Raw genomic sequence first — 18,894 nt, forward strand, 5'->3', positions numbered from 1 at the left:
ATATTGACAGCGCAAATTAAAGTATTAGTGGGGATTTTTCAGAGGTCGGTCGATGTTGGTGTGGAAGCGTCCCCTCGGTCCATGCAAAATCTACGCCCATGGTCAAATATAGTTTGTATTGAATATTTATACAAGTCTTATAATTTCCATGTGCTTTTCTTGTATTTATTGTATTTAATGGTTAACTCTATATGTCACGCACGCGTGCACGCGCACAGACTCAGTGAAACGGTGAAAGTGGGCAACGCGCAAGCGCGGGACGGTAAACCATGGCGGATTCAGGAAGCGAGGATATAGCGGTGATTGGAAACACAGACCTGACTCCGTCGGAGTCACAGAACAACTTAAAGAACACGGTAAAACCTGTAGCTGAATCTCTTTAAACCGCGTGGCCGATATTGTGCTGTTTTGTGGATGTCGCGCGGATGAGCTCGTGATCTGTACGGGACCTCAGTGTTCAGTGTTTTGTTTTGGCTCATGAATGGCAATAACAGTACTAACGTTACTAAAATATCAATTGATTTTACGAATATTTTACATTAGCTAGGTGCATATTGTTGTTTTTTGTCATAATGTTTCAGAATTATATAAATAATGTCTGTATATTAGGCAATGTAAGCAGCGTTACTAAATGCTGTCAATGCAAAGCCTTTGCCACGTAGTTTGTAAACACCCAGTATCTCACACACACTCATCTCACACTCATCTGATGTGTCAACTCGCATCTTTTGACGTGCTCAAGTCTAGAAGTGTAGCTTGATGTTATATAGTCCATGTGTTATATTAACCAGTGCTTGAATCTCTTTACTGCTCCATGCTTGAATGAATTTTATGATTTTATTGTTGATTATTGAAACACGGTACAAAGTATTCAGTACCTTCCAATATTAACTATTTAAAGTACTATTCAGAAATAAAATAATCATAACGGTGTTTTTAATAATTTATATAAACTAATTAAATTTAGTTTTCTTTATGAAAAAAATACGAACCTCTATCCTTCACACCTAAAACGATTTGGCATAGCACTGACATTTCATTAACTAGTGGCTTGTGTTTATTAAAAGTGTTTATCTCATTATTTTAGCAGAGTATGTGGGAAAACATTTAGCATTGAACTATATACCCAAACATGTGAATGCTTCTGAAGAGCACATTATTTTAGGATAACTTTTAGGACTAGAAGATGTGTTGCCTTTAATACATCCTGATTCAGGACAGAGATATAAATTGAAAACTCTTGGCAATTTTCACAAATTATATAAACGTTTGATACGTTTAAACATTCCTGTTTAACCTGGAAATGTGTTAACACAGGAGAGAAACTGTTTTCCCAAGACCTTCAAGGCAGACACATCATGATCTGTTATCTTCCGAAAAGGCTGAGCATGCTTTTAGAAATATCTGTTTCTGTGAACTCTTTTTACGTTGAAATGCTGCAGTGATAACATGCATATTTAACACTCTGATTTTTCTGGACCCAATTTTTTTCTAGATGGTTGAAAAAGGGACAAGTCTTCTGAAGAAGATGGAAATCAGTGTGGCTGAAGCAGAGAAGAGGACCGGGAAGAATGCAGTCAACATGCAGGAGACTTATACAGTGTATCTTATAGAGACGAGGTAGGAGGTTTCACTTTAATGCATTTAATTTACATCTGTAATTAATTTCTGTAATTACGTTTATAATTACACTGTTGGTCTTTCCCTTACACCTTAACCTAATTTTTAACCTACCCAGACCCCCAAACCTGTCCCTAACCCTACCCATATATGCCACCTCAATAGCACCAGAAGTGTTTTTCAATACTGTATGAAAACATTAAATACATTGTATTTACATTTTGATACAAGAACATAGTAGTAAAGGATACGTAATATAAAGTGGGACCACTTTTTTTGGGTAAACATTTTTTTAAAGGTTAAATGCATATTAATTTCAATGTTTTCGTTGTTTACATTGATTTTGATGTTTACAAATTTTATTTCTATCTGTGGATCAACTTATGTATTGACTATTTACAGTAGTCACTGCATGTTAGCATAAAATGGAAGTTCTCTCTATCTATCTACACAGTAAAAAAAATACAGTCCAATACCATTTCAGTCGTTTTTCATCGAAATGTCACGTTAATTCTGTGTCTTTCCATTTTTTTTTTTTATTATTTCCAAACTTTACTAGCAACTACTGATTGAAAACTGCTTAGCCAGTCAGTTAATCATCAGTTTATCGGTTAATCTTGATAAATGAATCTTCCTGTGAATGATCAGACTTCTCTTTGGTGACAGACTTTAATCATTTTCTATGCATTAACCACCCAATAAATAACCAGGTTTAAGGAATTTCTATTGGCATGCCATTTAAACTGTTGGTAAACTAATACTAAAAGCAAGTTTTCACCAAAAAACTGTTTTTTCAGGTGGTGCAGTAGAAACATAAACCCAACCATGTTACTAGTATTGCATCTGTTCCTTTCCTGACATGATAATGCAGGTTTATGCATATGTAAACATTTTATAGTCTGTAACAACATCAGCAGAAGTTTGATTATAATCAAAGACTATAGTTGTGAATATGGATAATCTGCTGTAGGTAAAGCAAGTTTACACATCGACTTTGCGAATGAACTATGCTCACACATGCAAAATAAAACAGTCACAGCCCACTGTACCAGCTCAGAAACTACCGTATGAGTTCTTTTATTTAATACAAACTCATAGGGGTTTACTGCTGTGTGCTTTTCCAGCTGTTATGACTGTTTAACCAATTTATTTACCAATATTGATGGTATAAGATGGCATCTTGTTTTTTATTAGTTTATTTCTATATTTATTAATTATTTTCCTTTAAAAAATGTTTCATTTATTTACTTATTTGTTGTGTATTATTGCATTTATAATATTATTGTTCTTATTGCTTATGATCTGCTTTTGCTGTCAAATTCTAATTGTACGCCATTATTTTTAATAACAAAAATTCAAGACAACAAATATTTTTATGTTTCTTTAGCTTTTTTTAATAAGTTAATTCAACAATTTTTTTAAAGTTGTACAAAGTTTAATGTAATATTCTTTATCAACTTGATTGATGTAGGTTGAGATGACTAGAAAAATTAGTTTGATTCAACTAATAAATTGAAGGCAGCAATAATTCATTTACAGTGTAATGTTGGAAAGAAGATTGTAAATATTTCCTGCTAATATCGAATAAAAATGTCAACAAAAAAAAATAAATAAAAAAATTACTAATCGTACTGCTAGACCATCGGATTTCCTCTCTTTAAGTCAACTTCATACTCTTATGTTTACACTAGACCTCTTCTTCCTGTGTTTGGATCTGTCACGTTAACATCTTCTTTCTACATCAAATAAAAACTAAACAGAAGTATCCCGCTGCAAAGGAAGTGACAAGCAGCAGAAGTGTCACTTTCACCTCTCTGTTTCACCCCTCTCCGTCATCCTGCCCAAGCTTTTGCGCTGGAAAGTGGGACGTGTCATTCTGGTGAGGGTGTTGAGTCAGCGCTTCAGGCAGATGTGCTTTGTCTGTGTTTCCAGCAGGGCCAATCACGCATGCTGGCCAGAGTGCAGTAACATATTATCACATGATTCAAAACAGTATTTAGTGGTCAACATCATAAAATCACTGTCTGGAACCAAGACGTTTTCAAACTTGTTTTTTTGTACCGTCCTTTTTTTTTTTCTTTTTTTTTTCAATATACAAAGTTGCTAGATACCATGTTGCTATTGGTAATCATGGCTTTGATTTATTTATTTTTTATATCTACTTGTAAATTTATATATTTGGCAGATAGAGTTACACCAGGGTAATGTTGTCACAAAAAGGTCTGTCAAAATATCTGATTTATTTTGTTGTCTGATATTTTACACCAACATTTATTGCAATAAATAATATTATTGTTATATTATTGTATATTATTATTATTTTAAGACCATTTTATGCCACTCATTTTATAACAGTATAATAGCATCATAATGCAAATACACTCTCTTTAAAGAACACATAATATTTTATTCTTAAGAATATTTATTATATTTATAGTTATTTTAATAATTAGGTGTTGAAATCAGAATGTAAAAACGTATATTCTAAACCAGGGGTTCTCAATCTTGGTCCTAGAGGTCCAGTGTCCTGCAGATTTTAGCTCCAACCCCAATCAGACACACCTGTGCTAGACAATTGAGCTCTTAGACCTTCTAGAAACTCCCACAACAATACTGTAAGTACAGTATTACAACTATTTTCTGTGCGGTCATGTTCTAATTTATATAATTTAAAAAGCGTTTCAATGACCATTACAGTGTTTTTCAGCCCTGTGACTGTGTGAGGGCTATAAATCATTCAGGCGTAAGAAATTGTTCCATTTGTCGCTTAGAAAAATTAATAATAATAAACGTTTTTGAATTGTTTATAAAACGAAGACTATGCAGTATTATTTTACATTTGATTATTCAATTACTGTATACCTGAATACATTTTGACTCCCTGGGTAACAATAAGGCAGTGTTTATTTAATTAGTATCTTTTTCTTTATTGAATTTATCTATGCTTGTAGATTTTTGTTATTATAATTTGTGCACTCCCCTACAGAATCATCCCAATCAATCTAAAAGGACAATTTTTTTCTTAATTATTTAGCATCTAGATAACTTGTATTCATATCACAATATCTATTGCAAAACTAAAAATGTAGGATGTACATTGTACATTTATCTTTTGTATTGTTTAGTTAGCCTTTATCTGATAGCATAATCATACATCTGCTGTTAACTACCTAGCTACAACAAGCTAATGCAGCTCTGACTATCCACACAAGGTATAACAATAATAGCTTTTGATCAGACATTCACCACAGACGGTCCCTTGGGGTCCTAAGCGGACTCGATTCCAAGGGGGGACTCGAGATTTTACCACAGTGGCCTTATATTGCAAAGATCCATGTCATGCATCCCTTGAGAACTGATCCTTTGATCTTGTTGTTGCTAGCACTATCCTCTACAGTTTTTAACACATCGCTATGGTTGTTAGAGTGTTTTGGGTCATTGCAAAGATATTATGCTCTCCATGGCTCGGGTTTTATTTGCATGTTTTATTGTCCCACAAGGCAAATCACAAGTTTGATTGCTTGGAAAAGTAATGGCATTCCTCTGCTAACAGGCCACGTGATTTGAGATACCATTCATGTGTGTGGCACAAACGGTACGTGACGAGTTTTAGGAACAGCATACAAGATCAATACCTAACCTTAACATAACAGTATGCTTGCATTAGCATAAAAATTCCTGAAGCTGTGAATGTGGAGATATCTCAACAGTGCTGTGTTGTTGCTCATTCCCATAAAAGGAAGCAGATGTTTTTTTTAAAGGCGCATGTGGAAGGCTCTACATGCACACACTGGGCTTTAGAGAGTAGTTTGGTGCCACTGATCTTGGGGGAAGTTGTACAGTCTGAGTGGGGAATGCCTTCCAGCCAATGGGCACCTTCCCTGTGCTTTGATTTCATCATGGATTATTAGCATGGAGGACATTATGTACTCCCATTTCTTCCTTGGAGGCTTGGAAGTTCGGCTCTTATTTCAGAGTCTCCCCATTTTTTTTTTTTTCAGTGTTCCCCCCCCATGTCGTTCTCTGTGTCTCTAATAGGGCTGCACAATATTGGAAAAATCTGACATTGCGATATTTAGTTTTGCTGGGATATATATTGTGATATAATCAATTTCACCAATTGTCTTGAATAGCTCTATTTGTGAAAAATCATTTTTTTAGATTGGTTGGGTTGATTTTGTAAGGGTTTGAATCATGTATAAAAATTAAAATGGCAAGAATCATTACAATAGAGCAAAGACAAAAAGGAAATAAGCAGTTCTTTATGGTTTTTATTAATCAAACAGTTTTCAGATTAGGCATGGGCCGGTATAAGATTCTGACAGTATGATAACCTTGGATAAAAATATCAGATTTGGCGATATTGTGATAACTGCTCTAAAATATATTATTTTAAAATGTCTGGGTGAAAAACAAAAACTTTTTCCCCTTGAAACGCAATTTAAAACACATTTATAATATTTTGGAGCAGTAAACATGTCAGGCTAAATAATTCAAAGGAATTATTTACTTCTGCTTGTTTCTAAAACAGATTTCTTTATTCAATTCAATTCAATTTATTTGTCACTACACTTTCGTATAGCGAGATTGGACCCCCCAGACCATATACGAAACATCACAAACAACTTTTCAGGGGAGACCGATCTTAGGAGGTAGCATTTAGAAACGAAGAAAGATACATTTGGACAGTTAGGCTAAAAAACACCCCCTCAGCTTGCCCTTGATTAGGACAAAGTGAGAAAAGGGAGAAAAACAGCCCTATCTTAGCATAAGCACACATTTCTTTACAATTTAAAATGAAATTTTTTGAGATCTTTTCTTCTGGAGATACTGTTGTCCTAAAAAAAAACTTAATAAATGTGTTTTTTTTTTATATATATATACCGTAGGAGCGGCAGTTTTAAAACCGTGACTTTTTTTTTCAGCGGTGTACCATAATAATGGTTATTGTCCTATGCCTAATTATGTTAAAGAAATTGAGTAACATTAATTAACACTGTTTAGTCTTTATTGTATTAATAATATAATCCTAAGAAATCAATTATAACCCCAACTCAGTGTTGCATATCCTGTGACTATTACAGACATATACATTGCAACATCGATGCTGAAACAATATATTTTTCAGCCTTAATCACAATGTTCAGTACACCAACAGTCCTGAAATCTCAGAAAACCTCATTTCAAAACATTGATTTGAGCAAAATAAGCAAGATAAATGTTTTCAGGACTGATAATATTTAATTGAAATCTTTATACATTTTACTTTTCACAGAATGGATGGATATTATAAATAAAAAAAAATGTTTATATATATATATATATATATATATATATATATATATATATATATATATATATATATAGAGTTTAAAATATATTAGTTTAATGCATAATTGCTGAATATTAATTAATAAATTACTGATCTTCAAATAAACAATTTTTTTCATAAAATATTCGTAAATTAGCAGTTTTTTTTTTGCATTTTGTGAGTCATATTTCTTTTCCCCGTTTATTTATGCTTTTAAATTGCATTCAGACCTTAATCTTTCCTCTGACAAATTTTTCGTACACCCCCCCACACTCTCCTTATAACTTACACTCCCCATAAACACTGCATTATTTATTTATTATTTAATATTTGCACAATTAAAATTGCACATAGCACTACATATTTTACAGACTTAGTTTTTTGTGTTATTTATAAATCGTATTATTTCAACCTACTAAAATGTCAGTAAAAGTCACCTTGTTGAACTGTAGAGTTGAATTTTCAACATTGAAAGTTTACAAAGCAGAGCTCATTATCCCATAATGCAATTCCCAACCGTTAATAAACACTTGTGATTCAAAAATTTGGAAACTGTTAATTAACAGACTTTTTTTTACGTTTAGTCAGCATTTGAAGTGTATGTAAGAAAAGCATGAGTGTTGTTTAATAGTTTTAGGACCACTGTAATGAAAGTTTTTAATCCACTTCAACTGTTGACTACTGTATACTGTAACTAAAGTCATGGCTGGAAAAGTCATTGAAACTCATTGGTGAAAAAAGTAATGGAATACCTCATTATTGCACAATAAGTGCTGAGTGCTGACCCTGCAGAGATGTTTAATTAATGTTTGAGAGTTCACATGCATGCTCCTGCACTGCAGTGTGATTTAGTGGAGTAATGCTCTTAAATTAGCAGCACTGAGAACTTCATGCACTGGGAATTCAACCAGCACTGTTAAACCCTTGGCATAAGTTTGGAAAAGGCCCTTAAATTGAATTGTGTCCTTTAGCTAGTACCGCAACTTGAAACCGCAGATCTCTGCTGTGTTTATTTCAGATTAGGTTTATTTAGAAATGAGCTTTAACTGTTATTCAAGCTCACATTTCAATATAAAAGTGTTTTTAATGTTCAAAATATACACCACACTACAAAAAAAATTAATAAAAATCATCTAAATACGAGAAATGAACGATTTAAGAAGATACAGCTAGCCCCGTAAGATAATTATACACTATAAGAAAACTTACGTAGGCTTTAGTAAAGAAAGGAAAGTCTTAAAATAAGTATTATAACACTTATTCCTAGTGTATTTTTTCTTATTACCTTACAACTGGCTTGTTAATTGCTTTTGAACATTTTGATTTTCTTATTTTGTTTGAATAGAGTTGGGTCGATAGACGATGCCATTGTTCATCGCTGATGGCAGATAGACATCACGTTGCTGAACTGGCATCGCGATCCTCCGCCCCATCCCCGTAACAGCAGCAACCCGCTCACAAAAAATACACACTTAGGCCAATATCACAAACAATTAATGTACCATTCTGAGCACTTGATTTGATTACAAAGTTTGACCCTAATTTAATAGTGTGAAAGATATTTTTCATTTTTATTTTGATGTGTTTTTAAATTTGAATGTTGTTTTAATACTGTTAAGCTCCACCGCAAACCATAAAGTGCTGTTTGTTTTATTTTTAGCATTGTTCTGTTGTTTTCATCTGTGCTTTAAATAATTTTTTTGATATATTTTTGGATCATTTTATATATTTTAGACCTACAAAATCCCAATCGTCCCAGTCAAAGTAAAATGATGATTTCTTTCTGAATAGAGTTGCTAAATTTTATCTTGAGAAATTATATTGATATTGCAATCTAAATTGCAGAAGATATTGCAGTGTCTGTTTTTTTTTTTCAATGTTGTGCGGCCCTAATGCATATATTGTCCAAATTCTTTTATTCAAATTAAGTCTTGACAGTCATTACAATGCAAAACTATTACCTACCGCTTCTCAAAACACTAATGCCGAGTTCAGACTGCATGATTTTCCAACTAGTCGTGTCACAGATGTTTTCACACTGCTTGACTATCTGGGCTAGAGTTTCGTCGCTGCTTTGTTTACACTGCAAGATGGTTCGGCGACATAGACATTCACATTGCATGACTTTACTATAGGGAGAATCGCCGACAACTTCGTCCAAACTACGTCTCACAGCCAAAAACACGTAGTATAGCCTATCTTTTGTTATTAACTACATAATAAGAAAGAAGCCTTTAATGGGGTAGAACATGTACATGTTTGCTCACCTGGGTTTAAAGGGAATTAGCCATTTCTCCTCAACATTGATAATAAACTAATTTCTTTCTGTATGAAACGTCAAACAGACACGGTTGCTCCTGAGTCCTGTCAAACCTCCACTAGTTTTCCCTCCATTTCGTTGGTCCAAATACACCGAAAAAGAGCGCTTTTAACTTCTCCCCCAGCCTCCCGCTGGCCTGCAGCAGGTATACACACACGCACACACAAGTGAAAGCTGCTCTCTCATTGGCTGTAGGCGATCGCCGATGTTATTTTCAGTCAAAACTCAATTCACACGACATGATTTGAATCGCAGACAGCTCCAGATATTTAGCACGCCAAATATCTCACAGGCATCGGCGACTCATAGGCGATTCTCTCAGATCGCGTCTTTGATCGTTTATACTGTGTGATTGTCACTCACGTGCACGAGCAGCAATTTGCCTGTGATTTCAGGCATTTGTCGGCGATTTCTCAAAACCTGTCGGCGAGCCAAAATCAGGGCTAAAATCACGCAGTCTGAACTAGGCATAAAGCATACTGCAACAAAAGGTAACAGAGCATATTTACTTTTATTCTCTTAAAAACAATTATACTGTAAGTGTGGGCATTTTTAATGGGCATTTTAAAACAAGTTTTTACAGTTAAAAATAAAGTCTTAAAATACAGGTCTCACTCTTTATTATGCCTCTGAATGTAATTGAGCTAAATTGGCAGGTAAAAACAATGTCTCTGCTGGATCTTAATTATTAAAATGTCTTTATTCATTCATTTATTTTCCTTTGGCTTAGTCTCTTATTTATCAGGGGTCACCACAGCGGAATGAACTGCCAACTATTCTGGCTTAAGATTTACGCAGCAGATGCCCTTCCAGCTGCAACCCAGTACTAGGAAACTGGAGGAAACCCTCATGAACACAGGGAAAAAATACAAACTCCACACAGAAATGCCTCCTGTCCCAGTCGGGACTCAAACCAGCAACCTTCTTGCTATGTGGTGACAGTGCTAACCACCGAGCCACCCTGCTGACCCTGTCCTAATTATCAAAAACTAAAATTTAGGGCTTAAAAAGTCCTAAATTCACTGAAAAATGGTGTTTTATGTCTTAAATACTTTCAAAAAGGGTGTTTATTTTCCTTGGTCCATGTAAAGCTTCATAATTGGTACAACCAACAGTCCATCTAATAAAAGTAAAATGTATTACTCTCTGTACCAATATGGTTAAATTGACTTCATTACATTCATTTGTTAAAGTTCTCCATGCATTTATGCAGAAATGTATGTTGTGATTAAAATAAGTTCATCATAGTTTTTAAAACTTACATTTTTTTAAAGAAAGGTTATGCTAATAAAATAAATATATGTATATAATTAGACTGCTTGTTTTGGCACACAATTTAAAATATATGGCTAAGAAATAACTGAAATTGAATTTAAATGGGGCAAGTAAAAAAAAATCCTTAAGCCTTTGCCCTGTAGAAGTCTGAAATTTCATTCATAATGGTCTTAAATAAAAAGGTCTTAAAGTCTTAATTTTGACTTTGTGAATCCTGCAAAAACCCTGAAAAAATTACTTTCAAGGGTCACAAAACCCTCCTGTTTCAGCAGGGTGTTTTCAGACTTCTGGTTTGGAAAAAGTCAGGAAAGTGGGAGTGTCCAGCTCTGTTTAGGGGGGAGTGTCGGAGGAGGGAAAGAGGGAAGGTGCATAAACATTAGCATAAAAATGGGGAGTGTCTGTTTGGGCTTGCACTGATTGCAAAACAAACACACAGACGCAGAGGAGAAAGACAGTGACTGTTTACATGGACATCAGCAATCAAATAATTTGACTAATTATTAAATGGTGGACTTTAACTGCTGTTTGGCTCTTTCATTCAGGAATTTCATTTATGCCCCTTGTGACAAATGAGATATTTGATTCGATGAACTGCTGTAAGCGTGTATTTTTAATTTAATGTTTGATACCCTCAGCATTTCTCTGTAATTTAGATGCACTCGGTAGGTAGCATCAAAAAGCCGTGTGTTATTCCTGTCACAAAATGTGACGAAAATCCTACACAAAGGTAATAGTTTGATTTCAGTGTTTACATGTTTACACTCGGAGAGCAGCATTTACAGCAGATCTTTCAGTCTATAGTATTGTAGTGATATTAACGTACTGTAAACTTAGTAACTTACTGAGAAATCATTTGACTAAGGTCTGTCTTTAAACACTGAAAGAGTACTGCTAACGATACGAACTAACTTTGCCATTTGAATAAACAAACAAAGACCACTGATCGCTTACTTACCAAATCTGTAGAGACAGGACAATCAACACCAACTGGGGCCGCGTCTTTATTAAAGGAGACAAGCTGCAAATCCGTATTTCAGCATTTCCAGATGAGAAAAGCTCTCGGGTAAAAAATGTTCCTTAGACATGTATTGTTGTCGCGTGCACTGTAATCCACACGTGAGTCCAGCTGCGCTCTCATAGAGGGAAAATGAAAACAAAAATCTTCCTTGCAGCAAATTATAAAAGCAACACTGACAACCCGTATCTCCAAACAATTCTTCTTCTCCCATTTGTTTTGGCAACACAACGTGGCGTCTCTGTGCTGTCTGAACACTGTACAGGTAAAAGCAGTCTTGGAAGTTACTATGCATATTAATAAACTTGCACCGCATACACAATAGAGCGCGCTGATTGGTTTGAACCAAGTCTTTCTCATGAATGAATGCAGCACACTCAGAGACGTCACAGACAGTCAGTCTACATGCTAGAATACATGCTAAGATCTTATGGCCGTGACGCAGCTTCAAAAATTTGTTTCAAACCGGAAGTACGAATTTGCTCGTAATAACGCAAAAACAACTGACTGATTTAATCTCTGTGTTTCAGACCGGTGGATGCTGCATCAGAAGGGACCAGTCCTGTCCCAGATTCTCTCTGGAGGCGTTACAGCGAGTTTGAGCTCCTTAGAAACTATTTGTTAGTCACTTATCCGTTTGTGGTGGTTCCACCTTTGCCTGAAAAACGGGTATGCAAACAAGATGCTTTGGCCTCTGCCGATTGTAAATGCGATTTGCATTCATATGCTGTAACTGTAACTCATACTTTGTGCAACAGGCGGAATTTGTTTGGCACAAGCTTTCGGCAGACAACATGGACCCTGACTTTGTGGAGAGGCGTCGAGTTGGACTAGAGAACTTCCTGCTGCGAGTGGCTTCACATCCAGTCCTGGCCAGGGACAATATCTTCTATTTGTTTCTCACTGAGGTAGAGATAACTCGCTTATACTGATGAACAAAAGGGTGTAGTCTTCTTGTATAAAGAATATACCAGTTCATTTAAAATGTCTTTAGTTTGTAGTCACTTTGCAGATGAAAATCCTGTCATCATTTACTCTCCCTTCACTTGTCACAAACCGGTTTGAGTTTTTTTCTTCTGTTGAACACAAAGGAAGATCTTTTGAAAAATGTTGGTAACCATTGAATCCCATAGTATTTATTAGCAAGTCAATGGTTTCTAACATTTTTCAAAATGTTTTATTTTGTTTAGCAAAAACAAGAAACGCAGAAAAGTTTGGAACCACTTGAGGGTGAGAAAATGGTGTGTACATTTTCATTTTTGGGGGAACTATCCCTTCAGTGAAGGGTGTATTTATTCTTTAAGTGTGAAATGTTGCAGTTAGAGCATGATAAAAAATCTTCAAATGTCCTCTCAATCCTACAGATGTTATGTTTAGTGTTTTAAGTATTCTGTGACCATCTGAAAATTGTATTATATCTTTTAAAAATGGTAAAATAGGACCTCTTTGTTTTATGGTTAAAGATCTGTAGATCTGTAATTTTTATTTCCATTATAGGTGAAATATAGTAGAATATAACTAGTTTATTTTTTTATTATTATTAAAATTAAATGACAGCCTAGTAGAATTAGAAATGTTCCATCACTGGGAAACATCCATACACACTCATTCACACACATACACTACGGACAATTTAGCTTACCCAATTCACCTGTACCACATGTCTTTGGACTGTGGGAGAAACCGGAGGAAACTCACCCCAACATGGGGAGAACATGCAAACTCCCCACAGAAAAGTCTACTGACCCAGCCAAGGTTCGAACCACCGACTTTCTTGCTGTGAGGCAAAAGAGCTATTCACTGCGCCACTGTGCAGCCGAATTTATGAATTAATAAAGATGATTTATTTCTTGATTACTCAACATAAATCGTTAAAAACTTTGGTGTTTGTAAAAAAAACTGTTTTTGAAAGTGTTTTGTGCTGCATTTACTCAAGCATGTAGCGAATGAGCATTGTTGTAAAATATTACATTTGGTCTTTTTGGTTCCTTTTTGTAATGTAAATATAAAAATGTTACTTATTCTTGTTATAATAAAGCTGAATTTTCAGCTTTACTTCAGTCTTCAGCGTCACACTGCTTCAGAAATCATTATGATATGCTGATTTAGTGTTTAAGAAACATCTCATATTATTTTGAAACACTGAAATTTTCTTCTTGCCATTTTGTGGAAACCTTGATTGCTACATGGTTTTCATCTTTGATGTAATAGTAGTAGTAAAACTTTATTGTCCTTGACAGGAAATTTGTTATGTTGCTGCAGACGTACCATAAAAACAAACAATAAAAACAATACAAAATACCGGAGTTACTATGATTATAATGCTAATTAATATAAACTCTTGTTAAGTATATCCACTGAAACTCGTACAAAGGATTTCTTATATCGATTCAACCTACACTTAGGGACTCTACTGTATTTCTCTTACCAGAGGGAAGCAGTTCGTAATGTGGAAACAAAAAAATCAGTTGGATCATTCGGAATCATTTCCACCTAATTAAGGATGCAATTCTCAAGGAAAACTTGAGGTTTCAAATATTCATCATGCCCAACACTTCTCCATCCTGTCTTTAAGAGATGCATCACCTTAGATTAACACTGTACAGATAGGTTGCCAAACCACACTGTGATACCATATTAAGCTTGTGCTCCATCCCACTTCATTTCGACCATGTTGAAATGTATTTTTTGTTAAAGAATTTTTATGTCTGATATTTCTGTTCAAAATAAATAAATCAAATTATATCTAACAATGCTTTCCAGAACAGCTTTATAAAACAACATCTTACGCTTCTTGTTAACTCCAAAAAGAGGTAACCTATACGAAAATACAAATAAAAAAATACAATCTCTGATGTACACGAGAGCAAACCCACTCTATGTGTGTTCAAAATATATGTAATAGAGCATTTAAAAGATTGTGAAAGGCTGAATAAAGCGTTCATTAAATAAGTCATTACCAATCACAAACTTTGCAATGGTAGTGCAAACCTATTGCTAGCCTTTTTGTGTGTGTGAATTTAAATACCTGAACTGAATTATAGGGATAGTTCAACCAAAACTGAAAATTCACTCACTATTTGCTGTCCCTTAAGTAGTTTCAAACCCTTTATGCGTTTCTTTCTACCATTGAACGCTCAAGAACATATTTTGAAGAAAGCAGAAAACCTGTAACCATTGACTTCCATGGTCGAAAAAACAAATACTATGGAAGTCAATGGTTACACGTTTTCAGCTTTCTTCAAAATAACTTCCTTTATGTTCAGCAGAGGAAAGAACATCATAAAGGGTTTGAAACAAGTAAAGGGTGAGTAATTGATGACAGAATTAACATTTTTGAGTGAACTATATCTTCAGTACATCAGATTTAATAGCCCACTTGGTTTTTAGCATATAAAGAAAAGCAGCAATATTTTAACTGGCTTTTCATGCTGATAATGCCCCTTGTCAGTGTCAGAAATCGCATCCTTTCTCTGCCCCACAGGAAAAAGCTTGGAAGGAAACCGTATTCGAGACAGGATTTCAGGCGAAGGTATATCAGCACTTTCCAGTTCACCGGGTTCTTTCTCTCTTTAAACCTTTACACATGGCTCTGCTGTTTATATATCGCTTCTCCCCATAGGTCAGTATTCGCATGTTGATATGAAGCTGATTAAATATGTGTTGATCTCAGAAAGGGGGTGCTAAGTGACTGAAGTGCTACTGCAGTGAGGAATCTGTTATCAGTTTAAGTAAACAGGCGCAGGAAGTCTGTTAGATCGCTCTGGATCAAACCAGAGTAGCTGTGTTTTATGTTAGTGTACGTTATTATTGCCATATTACAGTGTTTATCTGATCTCAGTCATTTGAAAATGTGACTGTTGTAAGGAGTGGCTGTAATCCTGCTTTACATCTGAACAAACAAACCCCAAATATGGATCCGTCCATTAACATTTGGATTTTGTTCACCTTATAGGCCGACTCCAGAATAAAGGCGTTAAATGCCACGTTCAGAGTAAAGAATCCTGACAAGTAAGTCGCAGTTTTGTAAATGCGTAAAGAAATGGCTGCGCTGTTTGTTGGCTTATGTTGACCTGTATGTGTGTGTGTGTTTCTCAGGAGGTTTGCAGAAATGAAACACTATGGAGATGAGCTGCAGGCTGTTGTTTCACAGCTGCTGAGAGTTCGGGCGGTGAGTGTAAACACAGTCGAATACGCAGAAAATAGAAGTTCAGTCCAGCAAATGCCCAGTCTAAGTAAATAAGTCATGTGGTAGGATGATGAAAGGAATCTAATACAATTAAATGTGTCCCCTTTCCTTAAAATGAGAAAACTAATTAGGCTAAGTATTTAATAATAGTTCTTTTTTCCCTTTAGAGAGCAGCTGATCGCTTTTATGGTGTCTACAAAGTCCATGGAAACTATGGAAGAGTTTTTAGGTATGTTTTCTTTAAAAGCGTGTGCTTGCATATGAATTAATTATATTGCAACCCACATGAATTAAAAAAATATGTGGAAAAAATAAAAAGATGTTTTGCAGAATGTCCACTTTTCCATATATCCTCCATGCTTACATAATATTATACAATTAGATAAGTCTTGTTAAAAAGAGTTTGTGTACATACGTGTGTGTGCGTGCGTGCGTGTGTATGTGTATATATATATATATATATATATATATATATATATATATATGTATATATATATATATGTGTATATATATATATATATATATATATATATATATATATATATATATATATATATATATATATATATATACACATATATATATATATATATACACATACGCACGCACGCACGCACACACACACACACGCACACACACACACACACTTGTATGTATATATATATATATATATATATATATATTTTTTTTTTTTAAGATAAAAAGATCAGCAAATAGTTTTATATTGATCTACGGTGACTGTAGAAACGTGAATTTTTATTCAACAATCATATATTAAATAAATGCTGCACTTTTGGATATTTTACTAATCAAAGAATGAAAAAATGTGTCACTTTTCTCCAAAATTGATAAGCAGTCCAACTGTTTTCATCATTGATTCATCATAGTGATACATCAGCATGTTATTACATGTTGCTATATTTTTGATAATTGAGTATTGTAAATGAAGCCTTGGTGACTTTCAAAATTCAATCATTCATTTTCTTTTCGTGTTAGTCCCTTCGTTAATCGGGGGTCGCCACAGCGGAATGAACCGCCAACTTATCCAGCACATGTTTTAAGCATCGGATGCCCTTCCAGCTGCAACCCAGTACTGGGAAACACCCATACACTCTTATTCATACACATACACTACGGACAATTTAGCTTAGCCAATTTACCTAGCACATGTCTTTGGACTGTGGGGGTAACCGGAGCACCCGGAGTAAATCCACACGGGACACGGGAGAACATGCAAACTCCACACAGAAATGCCAACTGACCCAGCTGAGGCTTGAACCAGCGACCTTATTGCTGTGAGGCGACAGTGCACCTACTGCGCCATCACGCGGCCCCTTTTCAAAATAAATAACAAAATTACAAAAAAATGTGCAAACCTTAGATTTTAAATCCAAATGAATGAGATGGTTGACCGCAGAATGAAAGTGTTTATTTTACTTTAATTTACTCACGCTTTAGTTTGAAAATTTTATGGATTTCTTTCTTCTGTTGAACACAAATGAAGATATTTTGAAGAATGTTGAAAAAAAATAGCTATTGAAATCCCTAGAAAGAACAAAAAAATACTATACAATGGTTGCGTCCTCGCCCCAAACATTACATTGTTTGTGTGCAGCATTAGAAAGAAACTCAACCAGGTTTGTAACAAGTGGAGGGTGAGTAAATGATTGTGAATGCAGCCTTGGTGACTTTCAAAATAAATAATAAAATAAATAAAAAATTGTACTTACCTCAGATTTCAGGTCTTAATGTACATTTGCAGTCCCTCTTAGGCCGTACTCACACCAGGTACAGTTGCCTCGAACCGGGCCAAAGCACGCTTGTCCCCCCTCCCGTCTCCCCCGACGGCCCGCGCTCACACCATATCGGGCCTCGGCACGCTTACGTCATCGCTGCTGCGCTGTTCAGAAGCGCTCTCTATGGCAAGCCTTTTTACAGGGTATCTGCACATTTTTTAACAGGAAATTTAAGACCTTTTAAGACCTTTTTAAGTCCTCTAAAATGAAAATTTAAGACTTTACCTAAACAAACAAAAAAAAAAAAAACAGGAAAATGTTCAGTGTGTCAACACAGAATGATGTGGTGAAGTATCGTGGCAAATCTATGGCGGCAAATCAATGCCAATATAAATCGAGCGCAGCGGTGATGTTTGCGCGCGAGGAGAAGTGAACCGTGAGCAGATTACTTGGTTGACTTGTTATCACTAACGCTATTGGCTACTCTGCCTTTCCGGAAGTTAGCCGGGATTGGACGCAGGTTAAAAGATCACGCCGTTAAATATATATACAATTTGCAAGTCATAATCATAAGAAACTTTCTGAGAACTTTATGAGGATTCAATCTCGAGAAACAGTCAAATAATAAAAATTAATCTTCTAAAATAATGACTTGCATTCTTGTAACACTTTCTGAACCCATTTGATTTGTCCGTGCAGCACTTGTCTGGTTTGTTGTATTTTACTTCATTATTAACCACAACAGCAGAGCTCATTATTACACTTGGGGATGATCTTTCTAGGAAATATTGTCTTCAGAAGAGTTTATTTGCGTTTTAGATCTTTCCATACAATGCATACTATATGTGCAGTGCAGCTTTGTATATTATTATAATTGTTAACATTGTTTGTAATATAGTTCAGTGTAAAATATATATATCTATATATTATATATATTTTTCAATCTCATTTTTAGTTAATGATTGAATAACCTGCATATAAAGACTTCAATCAAAAATGATTCACCCAATCAAACATAAAGAATACAGTGACAGACATTCAGATGGGTGTTTATCGCCACCTATTGAGCAACAATTTAATTTCTACAATCTTCGTTTGGCTTTACTCACTATCCATTACATCATTCCACTTCAGAGGCATACAAATACCACTTTCTATACGACAGGCCCACATCTTAAAGGTCACATATGCAGTTGAAGTAAATAAAAATTAGGATAAAAATAAACAGGGGGCTATTATTCAGGCGGGCTAAAAATTCTGACTTTAACTGTATAGTGGAATAACAGAATAATGGCAATATATTTACTATAAACCTTTGTACTTTATGCACTGCATGCATGTATAGCCTATTTTGTATACTATTGTCCATCTAATTTATTCTGACTTGTTCTTCATAGAAAATGAGTCAAGGACAATGAGTCTTTGAAA

General features: G+C 34.9%; 1 protein-coding gene across 4 annotated transcripts in view; it reads left to right on the forward strand.

Annotated features, from left to right (window-relative positions):
• Positions 1-261: 261 nt before the first annotated feature.
• snx4 (sorting nexin 4) overlaps positions 262-18,894 on the forward strand; it is a 33,211-nt gene continuing 14,578 nt past the window's right edge. For 2 of the 4 annotated variants that reach the window (XM_073911605.1, XM_073911606.1), the window contains exons 1-8: positions 262-356; positions 1,496-1,620; positions 12,072-12,210; positions 12,300-12,782; positions 15,026-15,073; positions 15,497-15,552; positions 15,640-15,712; positions 15,898-15,959. In XM_073911605.1, coding sequence (XP_073767706.1) covers positions 12,780-12,782; positions 15,026-15,073; positions 15,497-15,552; positions 15,640-15,712; positions 15,898-15,959 — 242 coding nt within the window. In that variant the 5' untranslated portion in view covers positions 262-356; positions 1,496-1,620; positions 12,072-12,210; positions 12,300-12,779. 4 annotated transcript variants of the gene reach the window in all.

The sequence above is a fragment of the Danio rerio genome, chromosome 9 (genome assembly GCF_049306965.1).
Source record: "Danio rerio strain Tuebingen ecotype United States chromosome 9, GRCz12tu, whole genome shotgun sequence".
NCBI classification, from domain to species: Eukaryota; Metazoa; Chordata; class Actinopteri; order Cypriniformes; family Danionidae; genus Danio; species Danio rerio.